Source organism: Typopeltis vanoorti, chromosome 7 (assembly GCF_054136105.1).
Source record: "Typopeltis vanoorti isolate ZY-2024b chromosome 7, IOZ_Tvanoo_1.0, whole genome shotgun sequence".
In the NCBI taxonomy this organism is placed as follows: Eukaryota; Metazoa; Arthropoda; class Arachnida; order Uropygi; family Thelyphonidae; genus Typopeltis; species Typopeltis vanoorti.
In genome coordinates this window covers 136,678,233-136,696,398 of record NC_143555.1, presented here as the reverse complement: position 1 = coordinate 136,696,398, position 18,166 = coordinate 136,678,233, and the positions used below count along the sequence as shown (strand labels likewise).

Genomic DNA, 18,166 nt, shown 5'->3' with positions numbered 1-18,166 from the left:
TATCTAGCTTTTTTACTTATTATATGATGATACAAGGCATATTTCCTCTTTATAATACTTATTACAATAGATTTTTGCTCAATCAATTGGAGATACATGCTATTCTGTCTTGGGGGTATGTGATCAAAAATGTTTGGAGACCACTGCTATAAAGCACAAACAGATTTCCAGAACCTGCCACTTTTTAAAGGACACTGCTTCAGTAGTCTTTTTAGGGTAACAAGCTTTCATCTTTTAACTGCATACAGGGCATCAAGCACATTACTTGCTAAATTACTTGGCTAGTAACTATATAATTTTGGTGTTCTCTGCCAGACTAACCATAATAAGGGATTTTTACATTTGTGATATATATATATATATATATATATATATATATATATATATATATATATATATATATATATATATATATAAAATAAGAGCTCTTATTAGGTGCAGGGTTTAACAAATTTTTATTTTTAGGATCTTTTTAGAGTAATTTAAATTCAGAGCAATTATTTTTTTATGCCATACATTTATATAGAAGATAGTGAAATTAATGTTCAGATGTGCTAGTAGGATGGAAAGAAAAATATGTACAAAAAATTTAAAAATAATCAAAGTCAACCAGCTTTCTAAGGTGAACTGTAGAATCAAATATATAAATATCATTCAAGAAATAAATGAAACAAGAATCAATCCATGAAGACTCAGAAGCAAAAATGCTGTTGAAAACTAATGTTTTAAATATTATTAAGAGACCTCCAGGGAGTCAGGGACTCATTGAGCAGGGCCCATACTACTTACACCAGCTGTCATATCTGTTCTTGAATTCATTCACACTACTTGCACACAAACATCCAATGGCAATCGATTCCAATCATGCACTACTCTGAGAGAAAAATCTAGCCCTACTCCCTTCTTGACAGCATTCATTCTCAACTTTCATAGATGCTCTTGCATCCTTCCCCACTCTCCATAAAATGAAAAATTCCATCTACTGAAATTCTGTATCTCTTTCAGAAGTTTGTAAGTTTAATTCATATCACCCCTCTTTCTCCTGTTTGCTAGTGCCTGCAGCCTACAAATTATCTATGCCTTCATAATCAGTATTCTAAGGTGAACTGTAGAATCAAATATATAAATATCATTCAAGAAATAAATGAAACAAGAATCAATCCACAATCCTGATATTTTTGACACCCTTTGCATTCTCTCCACTGTATCAGAATCATCATGGAAACCAGGAGAACCAGACCTGTGCACACTAATTCAAGTGCATAACCCTTTCTTATCAAGGCTTGTAAAGAGGCAAAATGACTTTATCTTTACATGTCAAGGTTCTTTTCAGCATTGCCACTGTTCTCCAAGTTGTATTTACAAATTTTGCTGTATGACCCTTCCTATAACTTTTGCTATAACTTCAACTTCCTGTTTACTAAAACTCCAAGATCCCTATCCTGATCAATTTCTTCTAGCATAATCCCACCAATATAATATGACATTGGATATCTAATCACACCAAGGTGCACATGAACTTGCATTGAAACACTTAAATGACAGCCATTTTCATATGCCCCAAATTTCAGCCTATTCAAATCATTCTGCAATTGAAACCATTTGTAATCAAGAGTGTTGCATATTGGAAACACTCCTGATTACCCTACCTATCATTGCATTATCAGCAAATAGCTTTATGTTACATATCAAATCCTTCCCAAATGGACCAAGGACTGATCTATGAGGCACACCACTGGTTACCTTGAATCTTGCCGATTCACTCCCCCCCCCCCCGATATACGACTTTGATATCCATCAGTCAGCCATCCTATTATCCATGCCAATAGTTTACAATCCAATACCATAATTCCCTATTTCAACTATTTAAGCATAATTTTTAGTGCAGATGGCAAATTGAATCTGGGAATAGATGATGAAAAAAGAAAAAAAGCTAGAAGAATTGTTAGTCAGTCGAATAAATTTATATAGAATAAGAGAAATTACTCAAAAAATTAAGCTAATATATAAGACAGTGTTCAAATTAAGTTTTACTAATGGATCTGACAGGTTAAAAATAAGAGTTGTTCAAACGCTAAAGAGGTCAGATAAGAGCTTTGAGAAAAATTAGGAGTGAGCAGATATCTAGATATCGGAAAGAGGCAACACTATTAGCATTCAAGAACGTGCGAACAGAGCTAATCTCAGGTGCTATGGTCATGTAAACAGAATAGGATTGTAGAGATTAGTAAAATGTCTTGACACTAGAATACATTATTTATAAAAGAGTTTTCAGTTTGTTTTTTTGTGACTTCATCTTACTAAGTGAAACATCAATATATATATATATATATATATATGGATGGAATGGAATTTTTTTTAAAATTCATTTCAATAAGTAGGGCACTCTTAACACATGGCAATGAAATTCATCTATCACCTAAAGACAATCAAACATCCAAGCCCACAGCAGTATTTGAATCCACACCCTGTTGGTTGGAAAACAGATATGCCAACCACTCTGCCATTATTATAACACACTGGAAAAAATTTTTAAATGTGCACTAGACTGGACCATGGGTTGCAGTTTGCACATCCATATACATTAGAAGAATGCTCCTTCACAACATGAAAAGGAATTTCTTCCCTTATTATATATCATTCTAAGAGAGATTACAGAGCATGTAGAAAATTGATGCACTGTGCAGGATTTAAGAGAGAGAATCTATTAAGGTTATTTTTAAAGAACTGGAGGTTGTGATCATTGAGGAATACTTCATGAGAAGGCTGTTCAACAGAACTGAGAAAAATGACAGGAAGTAGCGGGTTCAGTGGGTTAACAAATAAACCATAAATGATGTCATGCAACTGCTGCTCATGTTACTCCAGTTTTCTAGAAACAGGGAGAAAAGATGGATGTCAATTCTGCTAAAGATGGAAGTTATCTATAGAAAACCTTTTGATGAAGAGAGAGAGAACTGTGGGAAATCCTTATAAGATTATACTGTAATATAGATATTTTAGTTTGAGTATCACTGATCAGTGTTTCTTAAAGTTCAAACCCAAATAACTCAGAAGATCCCCACATTAGGCTTTTAAAGAAGCCCAATGTGTGTGTGGGGGGGGGGGGGGGGGTCATAAACATCCAAACCTACAACAGGATTTGAATCCACAGCCTGGAAAGCAGTGCTAACCACTCTGCCATTATTTATAACAGGCTGGAAAAGAATTTTTAAATGTGCACTAGACTGGACCTAGCAAAGAACATACAGAGAACCAGGGCTTATGATCCTAATGTTCAATCCTCACCTGCTTATGGTACTCCCAATTAGTAGCTATCTACCCAGATACTGATCAGACAAAGATGGGCTGGAAATTTGTAGTTTAGTCCAAACTACTCCATGGCTTAAACCCAACACATATGATGGTACGTAAGATTTCATGCTGAATGGGGCATCACATCACTTAGTTAAACAAGCCCCCCTCCCACACACACACACACCACTTCCAATGTTTTTGTCAGGGAACCAGGTAAACAATGAAATTTTACAATTAAACAATTACAATGAAATTAATACAGTATATTTGGAAAGAACTTGCAAACAATGGCAAGTTCTTTCTAATATCATTTTTAATAGAATATTGCCATTGATTGATGGTCTCCATCTGTGGTCTCCAGTCTTGGATTGTATTTTATTTCTAATCTAGCTCTCAGATCAAGTTCAAATTAGTTTGTCTTGTATATTAACTTGGTATATTGATTCATTTCTTTTTTATTCCATATAAATTTTTTCAGATGACTTCCTACCATACCAGCTTTACTAATTCTGTTGTCTATTTCCATATTGAATTTACCATCTTCACAAAAAACTATGCCTAAATAGCTAAAATATTTTACTTGGCAAGTTCTTTCCTATTGATGTTCTTATTCTATAGGGTCATTATTCAGGATACGGTTGAGTTTTCAACATTTCTGCCAACCTTTGTTTGCACACCTGATTTAACAAACCATCTTCCTGTACCTCCTTCAATTCAAACTGCTGACCTACAGCTTAAATAGAGACTATGTATTGCTCGATATAATATCCCATTTATACCATATAACTGTAGCATTTGAAGAGCTTACCTCTTGGTATCTTGCTCTATGTCTTTTCCAGATCTACAAAACAAATACAAACTCTTGTTATATTCTTGAGATTTCTCAACTATTTGTCATAAAGTGAAAATCTGATTCTGACACCTTCTATTTGGCCTGAATTCAGCTTGTTCTTCACCAAGTTTCCCGTCCACAATTTTTCTTAGTCATTTCTCAGTATACTTGCATAAATCTTAGCAGGAACACTCAGTAGAGAAATACCTCTGTAATTCTCACACTAAGTTTTATTTCCCTTTTTTATAGATGGGTACTACTATGAGAACTCTACTCCAATCATCAAGAATTCGACCCTCTGACCTGCCTTCTGAATTGTGCAGTGCAGCCACTTTATAACTCTATATGTGAAGCATTTCTGGTCAAATTTCATCTGCTACATCTACCTTTCCACATTTCAGGTTTTTAATGGCTTTTTCTATTTCAAGTATGGATATGTATTCCTGACTGCATCCCTGTTGGGAGTTTTCTGCCACCATGATGACACTGCTTGTTTCATTTAGAAATCTTTCAAAGTAATTACTCTAAATAAACAGGAAGAATATTTCTATCTTCAATTTTCATGTCACCATCTCTGATTGCATTTGTGGGCAGAAATGGCAAATATGTTATAATGCCAAAATATAACATAATTGGCATTACTGAGACAGAGGGGGGGTGAAAACTAAATAGGTGTAGGATGTTATACCTTTGGGCAATAACAATTAAGGAAAGGAAGGAGGAGCAATACCATTCAATACATTTTGCTCTATATTCTCTTATGTTGACTTATTTAGCACTTACATCCCCATTTCCCAAATTAATCTAGTCCCAATTAAAAGTCATTACATCCATGGATACAAAGTTCATACATGTTTCCATAAGCAGATGTTTAGCAGTAATGAAATAAGCTATTAATCATCACTTTGTCAACAAACTTGTAATTCAGGATTTCACCTGGAAGAATCTACATGTAATTATATAAACTAACGTAAATGTCTCACATGATTCATTTTAGAAAACCATATATTGTGTTTCAAGAAAAAATTTACAATTTAAGAAAAATGTATAATGAAGTTGGTTCAGCCTTTAATCTGATGTAATTAAGATCCCAGATGATGCATTCGTGTTGTTTAGTGCCACTATAATATAGTTAGTTCTAATTCTAATGACAACTATATTGGTTGGAAAAGCATGGGTATGTTTTTTTTTTTTTTTAACATAATTCAGACATCCTACTCTATAGATCAAACATGGAACTTTTGAGTCACTTTGGTCCTCCAATAAGCAAGAGGGAATGAACTTCATCTCTCACCTAGAGACAATCCACAAGCATCCATGCTGATGTTGAAATGCAATCTTGCACTGTTGGTTGGAAAGCAGACACATTAACCACTCGGCAATCTGATGAGAACAACCTTTATAACTTATTAGATATATGAAGAGCCAAAGGCTTCAATTCGGCGACATAAGACTTGTTTAAGTTAAGGGATATTACATCCCATATCGTTTCTTAGCCGAATATAGTAGAAACCATATAAAGTTTGGCGATTCCAAGCATAAGCAAATACCTGAATACTGTAGCAACTGACCCTTAAGGTAGTGCAAGCTGAGGCAACTCATGTCAAAGGTGGAGCAAGCTCCGATCACTATTCTTGATATTTACCCATAATGTGAACGTAGCACCCAGGAGCTGTATTACTGTTCACATTATGAGAAAAGGTCACTACACAGACTGGTTTCAACCTTTATTGAGGTCTCATCAGTGAGTAGGTAGACCTAGTTAATACCAAGTTTGTAGCAAACAGAACTTACAACCCTTCTATGAGTATTGCCGAGAGGTGTCCTAATAAATTATTAGATATATGAAGAGACAAAGGCTTCAATTTGGCGACATATGACTTGTTTAAGTTAAGGGATATTACATCCCATATCGTTTCTTAGCCGAATAAGAAACTCAAAGAGTTTCATGCTGAATATAGTAGAAACTATATAAAGTTTGGCGATTCCAAGCGTAAGCAAATACCTGGATACTGCAGCAACTGACCCTTAAGGTAGTGCAAGCTGAGGCAACTCATGTCAAAGGTGGAGCAAGCTCCGATCACTATTCTTGATATTTACCCATAACGTAGCTCCTAGGAGCTGTATTACTGTTCGGGATGCAATATGGGATGTAATATCCCTTAACTTAAGCCTTTATAACAACTTTTTGACTGGTGAATTATTAATAATGTTACTCGGAGGTGTTTTTTTTTTCCATAGTGTATTTTCTCCTCACTATGAAACAGACAAACCAGTAAAATAGTTCAATGATGGATGCTGCACTTAGAGAGTCAGAGTTAACTACTTTTCATTCCAATACTAGGTTTATTAAATAGCAATGGTACTTGATACCTACGAGTCATTATATCTAATATGCAAACAAGAATTGGATAAGATGTTTATGTATATGCCACCATTATGAAATAATTTTTCACTGTTTTTCTAATTTTAAAATATTTAATAAAAAATCTTGTGCTATGCTTTCAAACTGTGATAATTACAAAACAACATAACTTTACTGGCTCATCACTAGTTAGCGATGAGCCAGTAAAGAAGTGACTAACTTTCTCAAAACAGCATATGTTCTGCACTCACAATAACAAGCACACAGCAAATATTGAAATATACATCCAATAAAATCTTTTATATTCACATTCGAATTCTATACTAAAATTTGTACTCATCATTTTCCCAAATTTCAAATCTATACAGCATAATTCAGCTTAATCCTCTTTTGCTGATTCACTTTCCTCTTCACATTCAGAAGGCAGCTTCTGTTGCTTTTTTTTTTTTTCTAACCTTTATTGTTTATTCAAATTGATATCAATAATTCATACAATTTCTACGAAATTGTTCCAATTATGCATATCATGTTCTTGGCCCTCCTATACACTCTGAGAGAAAACTTTTTCTCTTCTACTTTCATTGTATGTAATAGAATGGGATTACTATTTTCTAAGAATTGCAACTTCATTTATTTATATCCAATATAAGCTTTTCCTTTCTTCATTTTAAGTCATCCATGATGTTGCTGTTTACTAGTTCTGTAACATTTCTTAAGTTGAAAAACTACCATATACTTTCTGTATAGTATTTACAAGATAATTTTTTTTTTGATATTTGGAAAAACTAATTCACTATTAAATACCATTGCACTTTCAAATTAATTAATTCTACCAACCATACTTTACAGCAGCATAAAACTTATACCTTCTAATCTTCTTTCAGGAAACATTTTCATATGTATAGGTTTACCAGCACTAGTCAACAATGGAGATGATTAGATGAGACAACCCAAGTGCCACAAAGGGCTTTAATATAGCATCATTGTGGAAACACAAGGCAAAATAATTTAACCTCATGTACTCGATGATGCAAAAATCATTTATTATAAAATTTCTAGTACAACATGCAAGGCGAAGGTAAAAACTGAAGTTCATGTACATGATATGCACTCAATGGCACAGTTCTATTGTGTTTCAGATATAGGTATATCATTTTAATCATTTTCTGCAATAAATCAGACAAAATAGCTATAAACCGTATGAATTATATGGAAGATTTTACAATATGTTAAAACAGAAATAAGAATTTTTGAAAGTACCATTTCCACTTTTTAGCTCTTTTTAATAAAGCAGACAGTTCATTACATTTTGGCACTTAAGATTTCTCAGTTTCCTGAACTTCCATAAATTAGAAGTTTCACGCTTCCCATTCCTGAAAAAAAAGCTACAAAATAGATTTTATAATTTTATTCCCCCTGCTTGAAAACAAATTTATCTTCATATTTGTGTTAAATACCATAGCCACTCTCTCCCCTACCTGATTTCTAGTGCATGAAAAAACAACATAGTCAAATCTTATTTTCCTAGTCTCAACAAATCAATTATGCTATCATGAAATTTCTTTAATTGTTCTGTTAGCTCCAGCTCTTTTCCATGAATGCTTACATTATTCCCTTCACTTATTTAAATTTTATAGTTTTAGTGAAGGGAACACTGGTTGTGGTTCTTTTATATAGCTTATTAATTATTTATCTGGAATAACTTGCACAATAAACTTGAAAACTAATGCTAAGAAATAACTTGTAGCAATGATGCCTATAAACATCTATCAAAGCTCTCAATACATCTGGAGAGCGATTGTTATTCTGTTTACTACTCAATATGTCAAGTACTGATGGTTAATTAGTATTAAACAATGAAATGTAAAAAATAATGAAATAAAAATAACATTTCTTTAAAATGCATGTACACAAAGGTATATATGAAAATGAAAATGCAATATTTTCATATACATGAAAAACATTAAGTTTTATGAATATTTAAGACATGAAATGCCTGCAAATTTTGTGCAAATTATTGCACAAAATATACTCATGTATTAATTGCTATTACCTTCTTGGTCTTTTCTGCTTATTTTTAATCTTCATCTTTCTAGTTGGTTTTCTTAGCATTGTTCGCTTAGCAATAAAAACCACATGTTTACCGCTAAACTTTTTCTCAAGTTCTCTGACCAGCCTTGTTTGAATTTTATGGTAGGATTGCAGCTGTGGAACAGGTACGAAGATGATAATAGCCTATAAAGCAAAAGTAGTTATACTTAAGTGTTAAATTAACAAATTCTACATAGCTCTAAAGCCGTTTAGTTCCAATAACAGAAGAAACCTCAACTGTACTAAAGGAATGAGAAAAAAAACTGTCTATAATATAATGAACCTCTTTGGACTGGAATTCTATTTTCTCATAACCACACTAGTTCTTGAAATAGCTGGCTTATATGATAAAATACTATCACTATATCAAAATTACTGATTAATAAACTACAGAAAAGTTTCAACCAAATCTCTGCAGTACCAATGCTATTGTGAAGTAAATATAAAAAAACAAAACAAATATCATTATTCAGTAATTAAGAGTAAATAAGAGTCTGTCTAAGGGATATTCACTGAAGCTCTAAAGACTAACTCGTTTCTTATCTATGCCCCTTTCTGGAAGATATTTGGCACTGCTCCAAAACCATTGTTTTCAGAATATCAAAAAACCTCAAACTTTGGAAATTAATAAGGTAAAAAAAAAAAAAAAACTCCTGGTCTTGGAAATCTGTGATTTATAATTCTCCCATACAATTTTATTTTTATTTATTTTTAAATTGACATGAGATCTTTATTCCAATCTAGGATTCAACCTTATGACCAAACCACCTGAACTCAATGTATCTAGCGCAACCTTTATACAACCACATTTTGACATTTTAGGGCAAATATCTATATCTAGGGCAAAACACTTGCCCTTCAATATGTCAGGTTGCTGATGGCCTTTCCAATATCAAGTACTGATATATCAAAAGATCTGAGAGGAACGTGTTTGCTGATGATGCAAAGTTGGGTAGAGCAATAATTAATACAGATGACATCAAAATTTTGTAGGATGATTTGGATAGATTGGCAAACTAGGCAAAGGAGAATGGATGTCAGCTTAATGCAGCAAAGTGTCATGTTATGCATTTTGGGGTGAAAAGATTATGAACTATATACCATACTGGTGGAAATGTACTCCAGGAAATTGACAAAGCCAGAGACTTGGGAGTGTTAGTGGATAGGGAGTTAAAGTTTAGGTGGCACAAACCAAAAGTGGCTAAACCAACTCATCTTGGTTACTGAAGAATGCTTTGATGAGCAGAGACAAGTAGGTTGTTGCTCCTCTTTATCGAGCCTTGATAAGACCCCCATTTTGACTACTGCATGCAGATCTGGCACCAGGGATTCTTGGTGATGAGGAGGAGAGTGACCAAGATAGTAGCAGGTCTATGGAATGAACCTTACAAGAACAGGTTGAAGATTTGTGGATTACAGAAATTGGTTGATATGATTGAGACATACAAATTACTGAAGAGTTTTTACAAGATTAATTCAGAGGAAATTTTTCAGAACAGGTCTGGTGGTGGGAGAACTAGGGGGCCATCCATAGGAACTGAGTAAGAGTATAGTTAGCAAGGGTGTTACATTTTTGGCTTGGAGAGTAGTGAATGAGTGGAATAGGTTGCCAGTCTGTTGTGGGTGCCATGACTGTGAATGAGTTCAAAGTATGATAGATGCTGCACAAATGTTCGATAGTTCTTGACATGATGTTTAGGGCCTCCCTTGATGAGTCTAAGGACTCCTTGGAATAGCCTGTAATAATAATAATAATGATACTCCTGACATTCCTCCTGGATATTGTCTATGGCTAGGATGACCTTTTACTTGTGCAAATCCAGGATCTAAAGTTTTTCTGAACACCAAAAAGGTTGATCAATTTCATATTGTTCTAATTTAATTCCTGAATATTTTTCACCTGATACATATCATTTCGAATATGAAATTTTATTAAATAACTCGTGTGATAACTCTTTCATTAATATTCTTTCAAAATTAACATCTATCTACTCCTTCCAGCCAACTGCACTTTTTTAATGTAACCCATTTGAACTGCCACAGAAATTCACAAATTGTTCAACAATCCAGTTGTTTTGTATACCACTATTTACATTTTCTTCAACAAAGAATTTGAAGTTGGTGGAAAAAATTCACAAGAAATTCTTTCCATATATTTAAAGACCAAATCATTTAGTTGATTGATTGACTATTCTATTAGTAACTTGAATGAAAAATATTATTAACACTCTCAATAAGACTTTTAAAATATTGTTGCCAACAGGTGATGACTTAATTCAAAGTGCAAATTTTATTATGAAAACACCGTAATCAAACAATGCTTTCGGTGCCTGGTAGTGAACTGACAAGTGTACTAACAGTGTTGCAACTTTCATGCGACTTTTTTAATTTAACTATCATCCTAAAAATAAAATTTTCAAAATCCAGGACAAAGTTTCAGAATACATGGCTGTGCCAGAAAATCTGGTATGGCTGGTCAGACTATCTATAGCTGTTCTATCACCTGTTACTTCATTTAAGTTTTCCCAAGTAATTATTTCAAACATCCTCATCCTATACATTTGTATCACTATTTCTCCCATTTATAAACTTTTTATTAACCTCCAAAATGATGTCACTTTTATGACACTCATCTTCTATATTCTTCCTCAATTCTTCCAAGTTTTTAGATAATTTTTACAAATAATGTAGCAATTCCATAGGCCATGCTGACTTATGAAAGAACTTTTTATTTGATCTTTTCTTTTCACGGAATGCTTAATTTCCGGTAATATTTTCTATCTTTGCAGTCACGTTCACCCCATGGTTCCCTGTTTGAATCAAAACTAAACAGGCCTCTACTTTCTAATATCATCCTTTTGAAAACCAGGTGGCCAAATCTGTGCACAGTAATCCATATGTACTCTGATCAAAGTCATGCACAATGGTGTTAAATTGTGAATGAAGCTATGTTATGTAATTTATTATTTTTCATTCACATTTAACATTGCTTATTAAATATTAATCATGACTTGTATAAAATTATTTATTATTCCTTAATTAAGAATTACTAATTAAATATTTATTTAAAACCTGACCTACTATTAATTTATAGAATAATAAAATGTATAGAATATTGTATAACCAATTATATATGATGTATCGTAAAGTGTTATTTTATATTTAACTGTATACGTAATCAAAAAGTTAAAGAAGTAGCTTAAATATTATGTTGTTCTTATTTGTGAAATATTTAATGTTATGTAATCACTGTAGTAGTAGTAAAAGAGCATACATTACATTAGCGAAATGTTTACGCTTAGTCTATTGTCATGGAGACGCACGCGTAAACAACAACGAGTGAAGAGAGCGTGGCGTTCGAATGTAAGGTGGGAGTGAAGGTCATGGATAGATAGAAAAAGCAGAAAGGAGAAGGAAGGTGATAGATAGAGAGTTAAGACAGAGAGAGGGAGAGAAGAATTATTATTAAGCGAGGGAGGAGAGAGTTTTGCGGAACCAAGATTATAAAATCCTTAGGGCAGGAATTTATGAAAGTAGTGTTCGGAAGTGAACCAATAAGTAGTGAATCATAAGCTTTAATATTATAAGCGAAATCAGCTGTTGTTATGAAGAAAGGTTGATGCCGTAATCAGATAAAAAGGAAACTGGACAGTCAATGCGAAAATTCTGATTAGTTCCAGTTAATCTGGATTACGATTAAATTCTGAGTTGCCCTAGGAAAAGGTTATATTGATTACTTGGAGAAAAGTGAACAAGAAAAGATATCAGTACCTAATTACTGTTGTTTTGAATAGTGAAGTGCGACTAACAGTAGTACAGTTAAAACTGTGCAGATTTTTATTATGTGTGTTCTGCTAACGTTAATTAAGTTAATTCAAAAGTGCTCTCTCAATAATTTGATGTATTGAAGAATTTGTCTGGTAAGAGTAGTTGTATAAGTTTGTCTATTTTAGCATTAACTGTAATATATCTCCGATGCTGAAGGACCGGAATATATTTGTTTGGAATATTGCTTACATAGAGTATTGCCTGCTGTGAATATAAACATTGAGCTGATAGATTTGTGAAGACTGATTAAATGTGAAGTTGTTATATTGACTTGAAATAAGAAGAATTGTGTTTTTGAGACTGTGAATTGTATATGAAAGTTAGAACGTTGAATTGGAATGAGTGACCTAAGAAGAAATATTAAGTTAATTGTATAGTTCCATTTTAAAATAGAATTCTTGTATTTGTTAACCATATCATATATTAAATGTTTTATTTTGTTGATCTAAATATTGTGTTTGCCTGAATTCCTTATTATTGCACCGTTCATGAATATTCGAATCTAGTGGGAACCCCAAGTAAAAATGATAATAAATAATTCGGCCTAATGAGATGACTGCTAAACTAATTTAGAATTGATCCTACTATTTATATAGACTAATCTAAGAATAGGGTGGCGCAGTATAAATATAAATTTCCCTACTTTTGGATCGGTGATCATTTCGTAATTAGTTATTTTATTTATAAAAGTGACTTGAATCTAGATGGTAAATTAGAACACGACGGAAAAAAGTCGTCACGACAATGGAATCATAACATCCTTACATGTCAGTGTTCTCTGCGCCATTGCCATAATCCACCTCATTGTCCTCACAATTCTGGCAAAATGTCGCCGAAATTTCAGGTTCTTGTCTGCCATCACTCCAAGATATTTCACCTCCTCCACCAATCCTCCACCTATATTCTGCATCCCAAATTTTAAAGCCTTACACTTTGCTACATTAAACTGACATCTCTCTCTCACATACACTTGTCTATTCATAGTTTATTCAAGTCCTCTTGCAAGACATCTGTTCTACTTCTTATAACTTAACTTTCCCCAACATTGTATAATCTGCAAGCAACTCTATATCACCATTTAAGCTGCTTCTAATATCATTTACATACAAATTAAACAATAATGGCCCCAAAACAGACCTCTGGGCCACACCACTAATGACTTTCCTCTTCTAAGATGTCACTTTCCCCATACACAACTTGCTATTACCTATCAGACAGCCAATCTCCAATCCAACACACTAATCTATTATCCAACCCATCTGTTCCAATTTAACTTCTAGCTTGTCATGTGGGCTTTGCAAAATCTAAATATACTACTCTGTAAGCATTTCCCCCCCCCCTTGTCCAATGCATTTGTCACATTGTTACAATAAGCAAGCAGATTTCTAAAACATGATCTGCCTTTGGCAAACTCATGCTGTCCATCAAAGAGAATTCTGCTGCTGTCAACCCAGTTCTGAATCCTGGTCCTTACTAGTCATTACCCCAATGCTTTGACCACAACTCCAGACAAGCAGATTAACCTAGAATTTGAAGCAGAACAATTTTTCCCTGTTTTCACTTGGGTGAGCAGGATGTATATGAGGAATTGAGTAAACCTTGTCAATAAGGCCATACAACTTGATGATATATCATGTCTTGAGGAAATGTTCCAGGAAGTTGGTATATTAAAAAAGGTAAGTTAAAACTGTTTTTAACTTCCTGGAACATTTCCTCAAGACATGATATATCATCAAATTGTATGGCCTTACTGACAAAGTTTATTCAATTCCTCATATATTTCCTGCTCACTCAACATGAATGGTTCTTCCACCATTCCCACTGCTCTCAAGTTATGCATTATGTTACATGTACAAGGATGGAATATTTTAATGAGTTACTCATTTAACACCTGCATTAAATTCTCCTCAGTTGTTATCACTGACTGACATCATCCTCCCATAATCATTCTTTCTCCTACTGACCACATATCAAAAACACTCCCTAGGATTTCTTTTAACCTTATTTGCTAACTGCTACTCATACTGCAGTTTTGCTACTCTCACCAAGTGAATCACTTTTCCTTGCTCTTTATACTTCTCATGTAACTGATTATTGCCAAACATCTTGTTCTGCCTCCACAATGCCTTTTCTCCTAGTTTACACCTACCTTGTTTAATCTCCTGACCTTTGGAATACGATCAATACATTTGCCAGATATTTCCGGAGTAATGACCAAGCAGTATTGATTTTCTTCATCTCCCTTCCCATCCCAATTCCTTATCCATGATATAGCTGCAAGCTGCCTCCTGAATTTGTCAAAATTACCCACCTTATAGTTCCACATATAACCCTTTCTCACAAATCCTTATCTGGCTTCACACTGTACTGCTTTTATACCACTGTCACTATTTGCTCCTTGCATCTCCACCTTAAATGAGCATAACTCCTCCGTCATCAACAGCACTCCTCCTCCCTTTGTGTCATCTGTCTTCATGAAAAACTACATATCCCTCCATCTCTATTTATGTCAGAATATCATCCTCACCCAACATCTCACTTATTCCAACAATTTTTGGGTAGATGAACTCTTATTAACACTACAAAACAAGTCTCATTGACTGTTTCTCAAATATGACACCTCCATATTTTTCCCCTGGCTATTCCTCTATCATTACTGATATTACAATCTCCTCACACCAAAATGTTATCCCCATTTCATTGACTATCTCAATCCTATCTTGCATGGTCACATATCCACTCCTGAAACTATGATCTACACTTCTCACACCTTGACCACCTCCATTTCCCTGTCAATCTTATGTTACATCTCTCATTCTCTTCGCTCATGCCACTCACCTCTCCATTTGCACTCTCCTGCTCATCTACATGTCTTACATTCACTTCAGTCATTACTTTCTCTTGCAGCAATAGTTCTCCAGCTGAGTAACAAATCCATTTAAATGTAGACAATCTCTTTTATACAGCTCCATCCATCACTCAAATGCATTCCACATATTCACAAAATGAACTCCTTTTTCCTAATACAACTCTGCTAGCATATTCATAATCTTTGCTCACCTTAACTTATCATACCTAACTAGGTGACTACCTTACCTACCACACTGTTATCTTTCACTCTCTTCAACAGCCTCCTAACACCCATCCTTGCATTCTATTCGTTATCGATAGAATCGTTTGTATTAAAATTGGTAACATCACTGGTATCAAAATGCAAAGATTTTTTAAATTATACATTTTCTTAAATCAAGTACTTCTCAGAATGTTTTTTCCCCACATATAGAGTAAGAGTTGGATCGTTCACATTCATCACAGAAGTAATAAATTAAAATAATATACGTACAATATTAAATACTATCAGAGTTAAACATAAAATTTTTTCAAATACATTTATAACCAATATATTTTTAGATAGTAACTTTCATACAACTGGCTAGTTGTATTATTTCCTTTAAAAGTAAACCAAATAATTCATTATTTAGTGCAACTAATTACCCTTTGAATCCAGGTCAAAGTTAAAAGATCTTTATATTTACACATTTATTATAATCGCATATACTGTAAAATGATTATGAACTAATGTACAAAGATACATTCTGGGTATACAAAATTATGAGTTATCAAACCCAAAAGTTTGATAACTCAGTTTTTTTGGTTTTTTTAAGTTATGAATTCAAATTTTATAAAAAAAAATTAGAATTTATGAAGCAAAACTTTCCTTAACTAAAGAAAAAACATATGACCACAGTGTAAAGGTAGAATATTTAACTAAATTAATTATGATATTCTGAGTTTCTCAATATTGGTGCACAAATTTAGGTGGAAGATGATTGTCTTTGCCCAGTATAAGACCACTACCCACTTATTAGAGACCTGAAGTGGCTTGAAAAAGTTCTATGTTTGGTCTCTAGAGTAGAGTTTCTGGATTATGTAAAATATATATATATATATATATATATATATTTTATCCCACGGGCAGTAATCTTTTGCCAACTTTAGCAAATCAAAAAGGATGCATAACTGAAAAATTATTAACAATGTTCAGACATGTTAATTGTTAACATATCCTTATGGTTTGTGTAGTGGTATATAGTGATTTCTGACTTATGATAGGGTCACTGAAATGGAATCTTATTGTATCTCCAGGACCATCTTATAATTCTCCAATGGTACAAATGTCATTTTTTGATATCACACACTTTATATTGTATTCTTTTGCATTTCTTATGGTGGTATAGTAAGTTGGTTTATACAGACTTGAACATTTTCCACTGGCATGGATGTCATTTCCTGTATCATAATCCATATTAAACTTAATTACATTCATGGAAATTTGGTCCTCACTAAAAGTGGATTCTTTATTGGTGATCATGATTTGGTTGCATTATCCACTTATAAAGAAGATCCCTATGTTTTTTCAAGAGACAAGAGGTCCTATTTTAAAACCATAAATGTTTAAGCCTTGTGTTTTGGAAAGGTAAACAGTGTTGGCAACTTCAAAGCACAACTCATTAGTTCCTGTTTCTAATCTAACAAGCTTTTTTTGGAACATGCAGGAGAAAAAACAAAAATTCTCTTTAGGCATTTAAAAACTATTTCTGTGGACCTGACAATATTTCTTCTGTGTAGAAATATATAGATCAAGATTTACAAGTTTTTCTTCAAAAACTTGATTCATTTGATTAAGATTAAATTTATCCTTAGAAAAGAATAAGAAATACTGTCCCTTCCTGATGTTAGACAGGAAACAGGTTTCCTTCTACATGAATTTACCCTAAACCAACTTATGCTGAGTGTTAAGTCTTCTGCACAACATCTGTTCCAAAGGCCAGCCATTTCCCTTAGACCTACCTGGAGTATACTAGGTCCCTTGCAGTTGCAAACTGTCCTATTATGGCCAAACAGGCAGGACAGCCAATATCAAGATATCCAAACGAGGACTACATCCGGTTCCATCAATACAGCCACTCAGGATCTTGCTGACCATGCATTGCACACCCACCACAGAATACACTGGAAGAGGGCTGCTTTATTACACTGCAGCAAGTACAAGTACGTAAGATTATTTATACAAGGTGATAAAAATCATGTACAGGATATTCACTTACTGTGACAGACTTGCATTATAGCCCCCACTATAAGAAAATGATGTGCTATAGCCTAAGTCTCACAGAACCAATAATATTTTGTAGTAGTGATGAACAATAAAGTTCATTACTATTACAAACCTTCGGGACAGCGAAATGAATTTCCTCATTTCGTCACATAACGTCACAAAATCCAGCTATCAGGAGTAATCCTCTGAAATACTGAATAAAATCTCTTTTTGATATTAGGATGCCAATAAGTGCCAATATAAAAAACAAAGTTCATCCACTACTACAAACCTACAGGACAGCGAAATGAATTTCCTCACAAATAACGTCACAAAATCCAGCCATCAGGAGTAATCCTCTGAAATACTGAATAAAATCTCTTGATATTAGGATGCCAATAAGTTTTTTTCTTTCTCAACCCCTATTTGCATCTCATAACTGGCACTGATGTGCTATAGGTTCTTCTGCTCTCACGTGTGGAATATAAAAAACTAGAAAATAAAAGAAGAAAACTGAATAGAGGAAATGGTGAAATTGTACACTGCCGATAGAATACAAACAATTGGCAAGAACCATACATAATGCATACAAAACATGAAAAAAAGTACAAATGCAAACAATGGAAGAATAAATTATAAAAATGAATTAACATTTAAA

General features: G+C 33.6%; 1 protein-coding gene across 2 annotated transcripts in view; it reads right to left on the bottom strand.

Moving 5' to 3' along the window:
• The window catches only part of LOC150105108 (small ribosomal subunit protein eS7-like), a 65,018-nt gene that overhangs the window by 12,989 nt on the left and 33,863 nt on the right, over positions 1 to 18,166 (bottom strand). For both annotated transcript variants that reach the window (XM_090396157.1, XM_090396158.1), the window contains exon 4: positions 8,548 to 8,729. In XM_090396157.1, the coding sequence (XP_090252283.1) occupies positions 8,548 to 8,729 (182 nt within the window). The remainder of the gene's footprint in view (positions 1 to 8,547; positions 8,730 to 18,166) is intronic.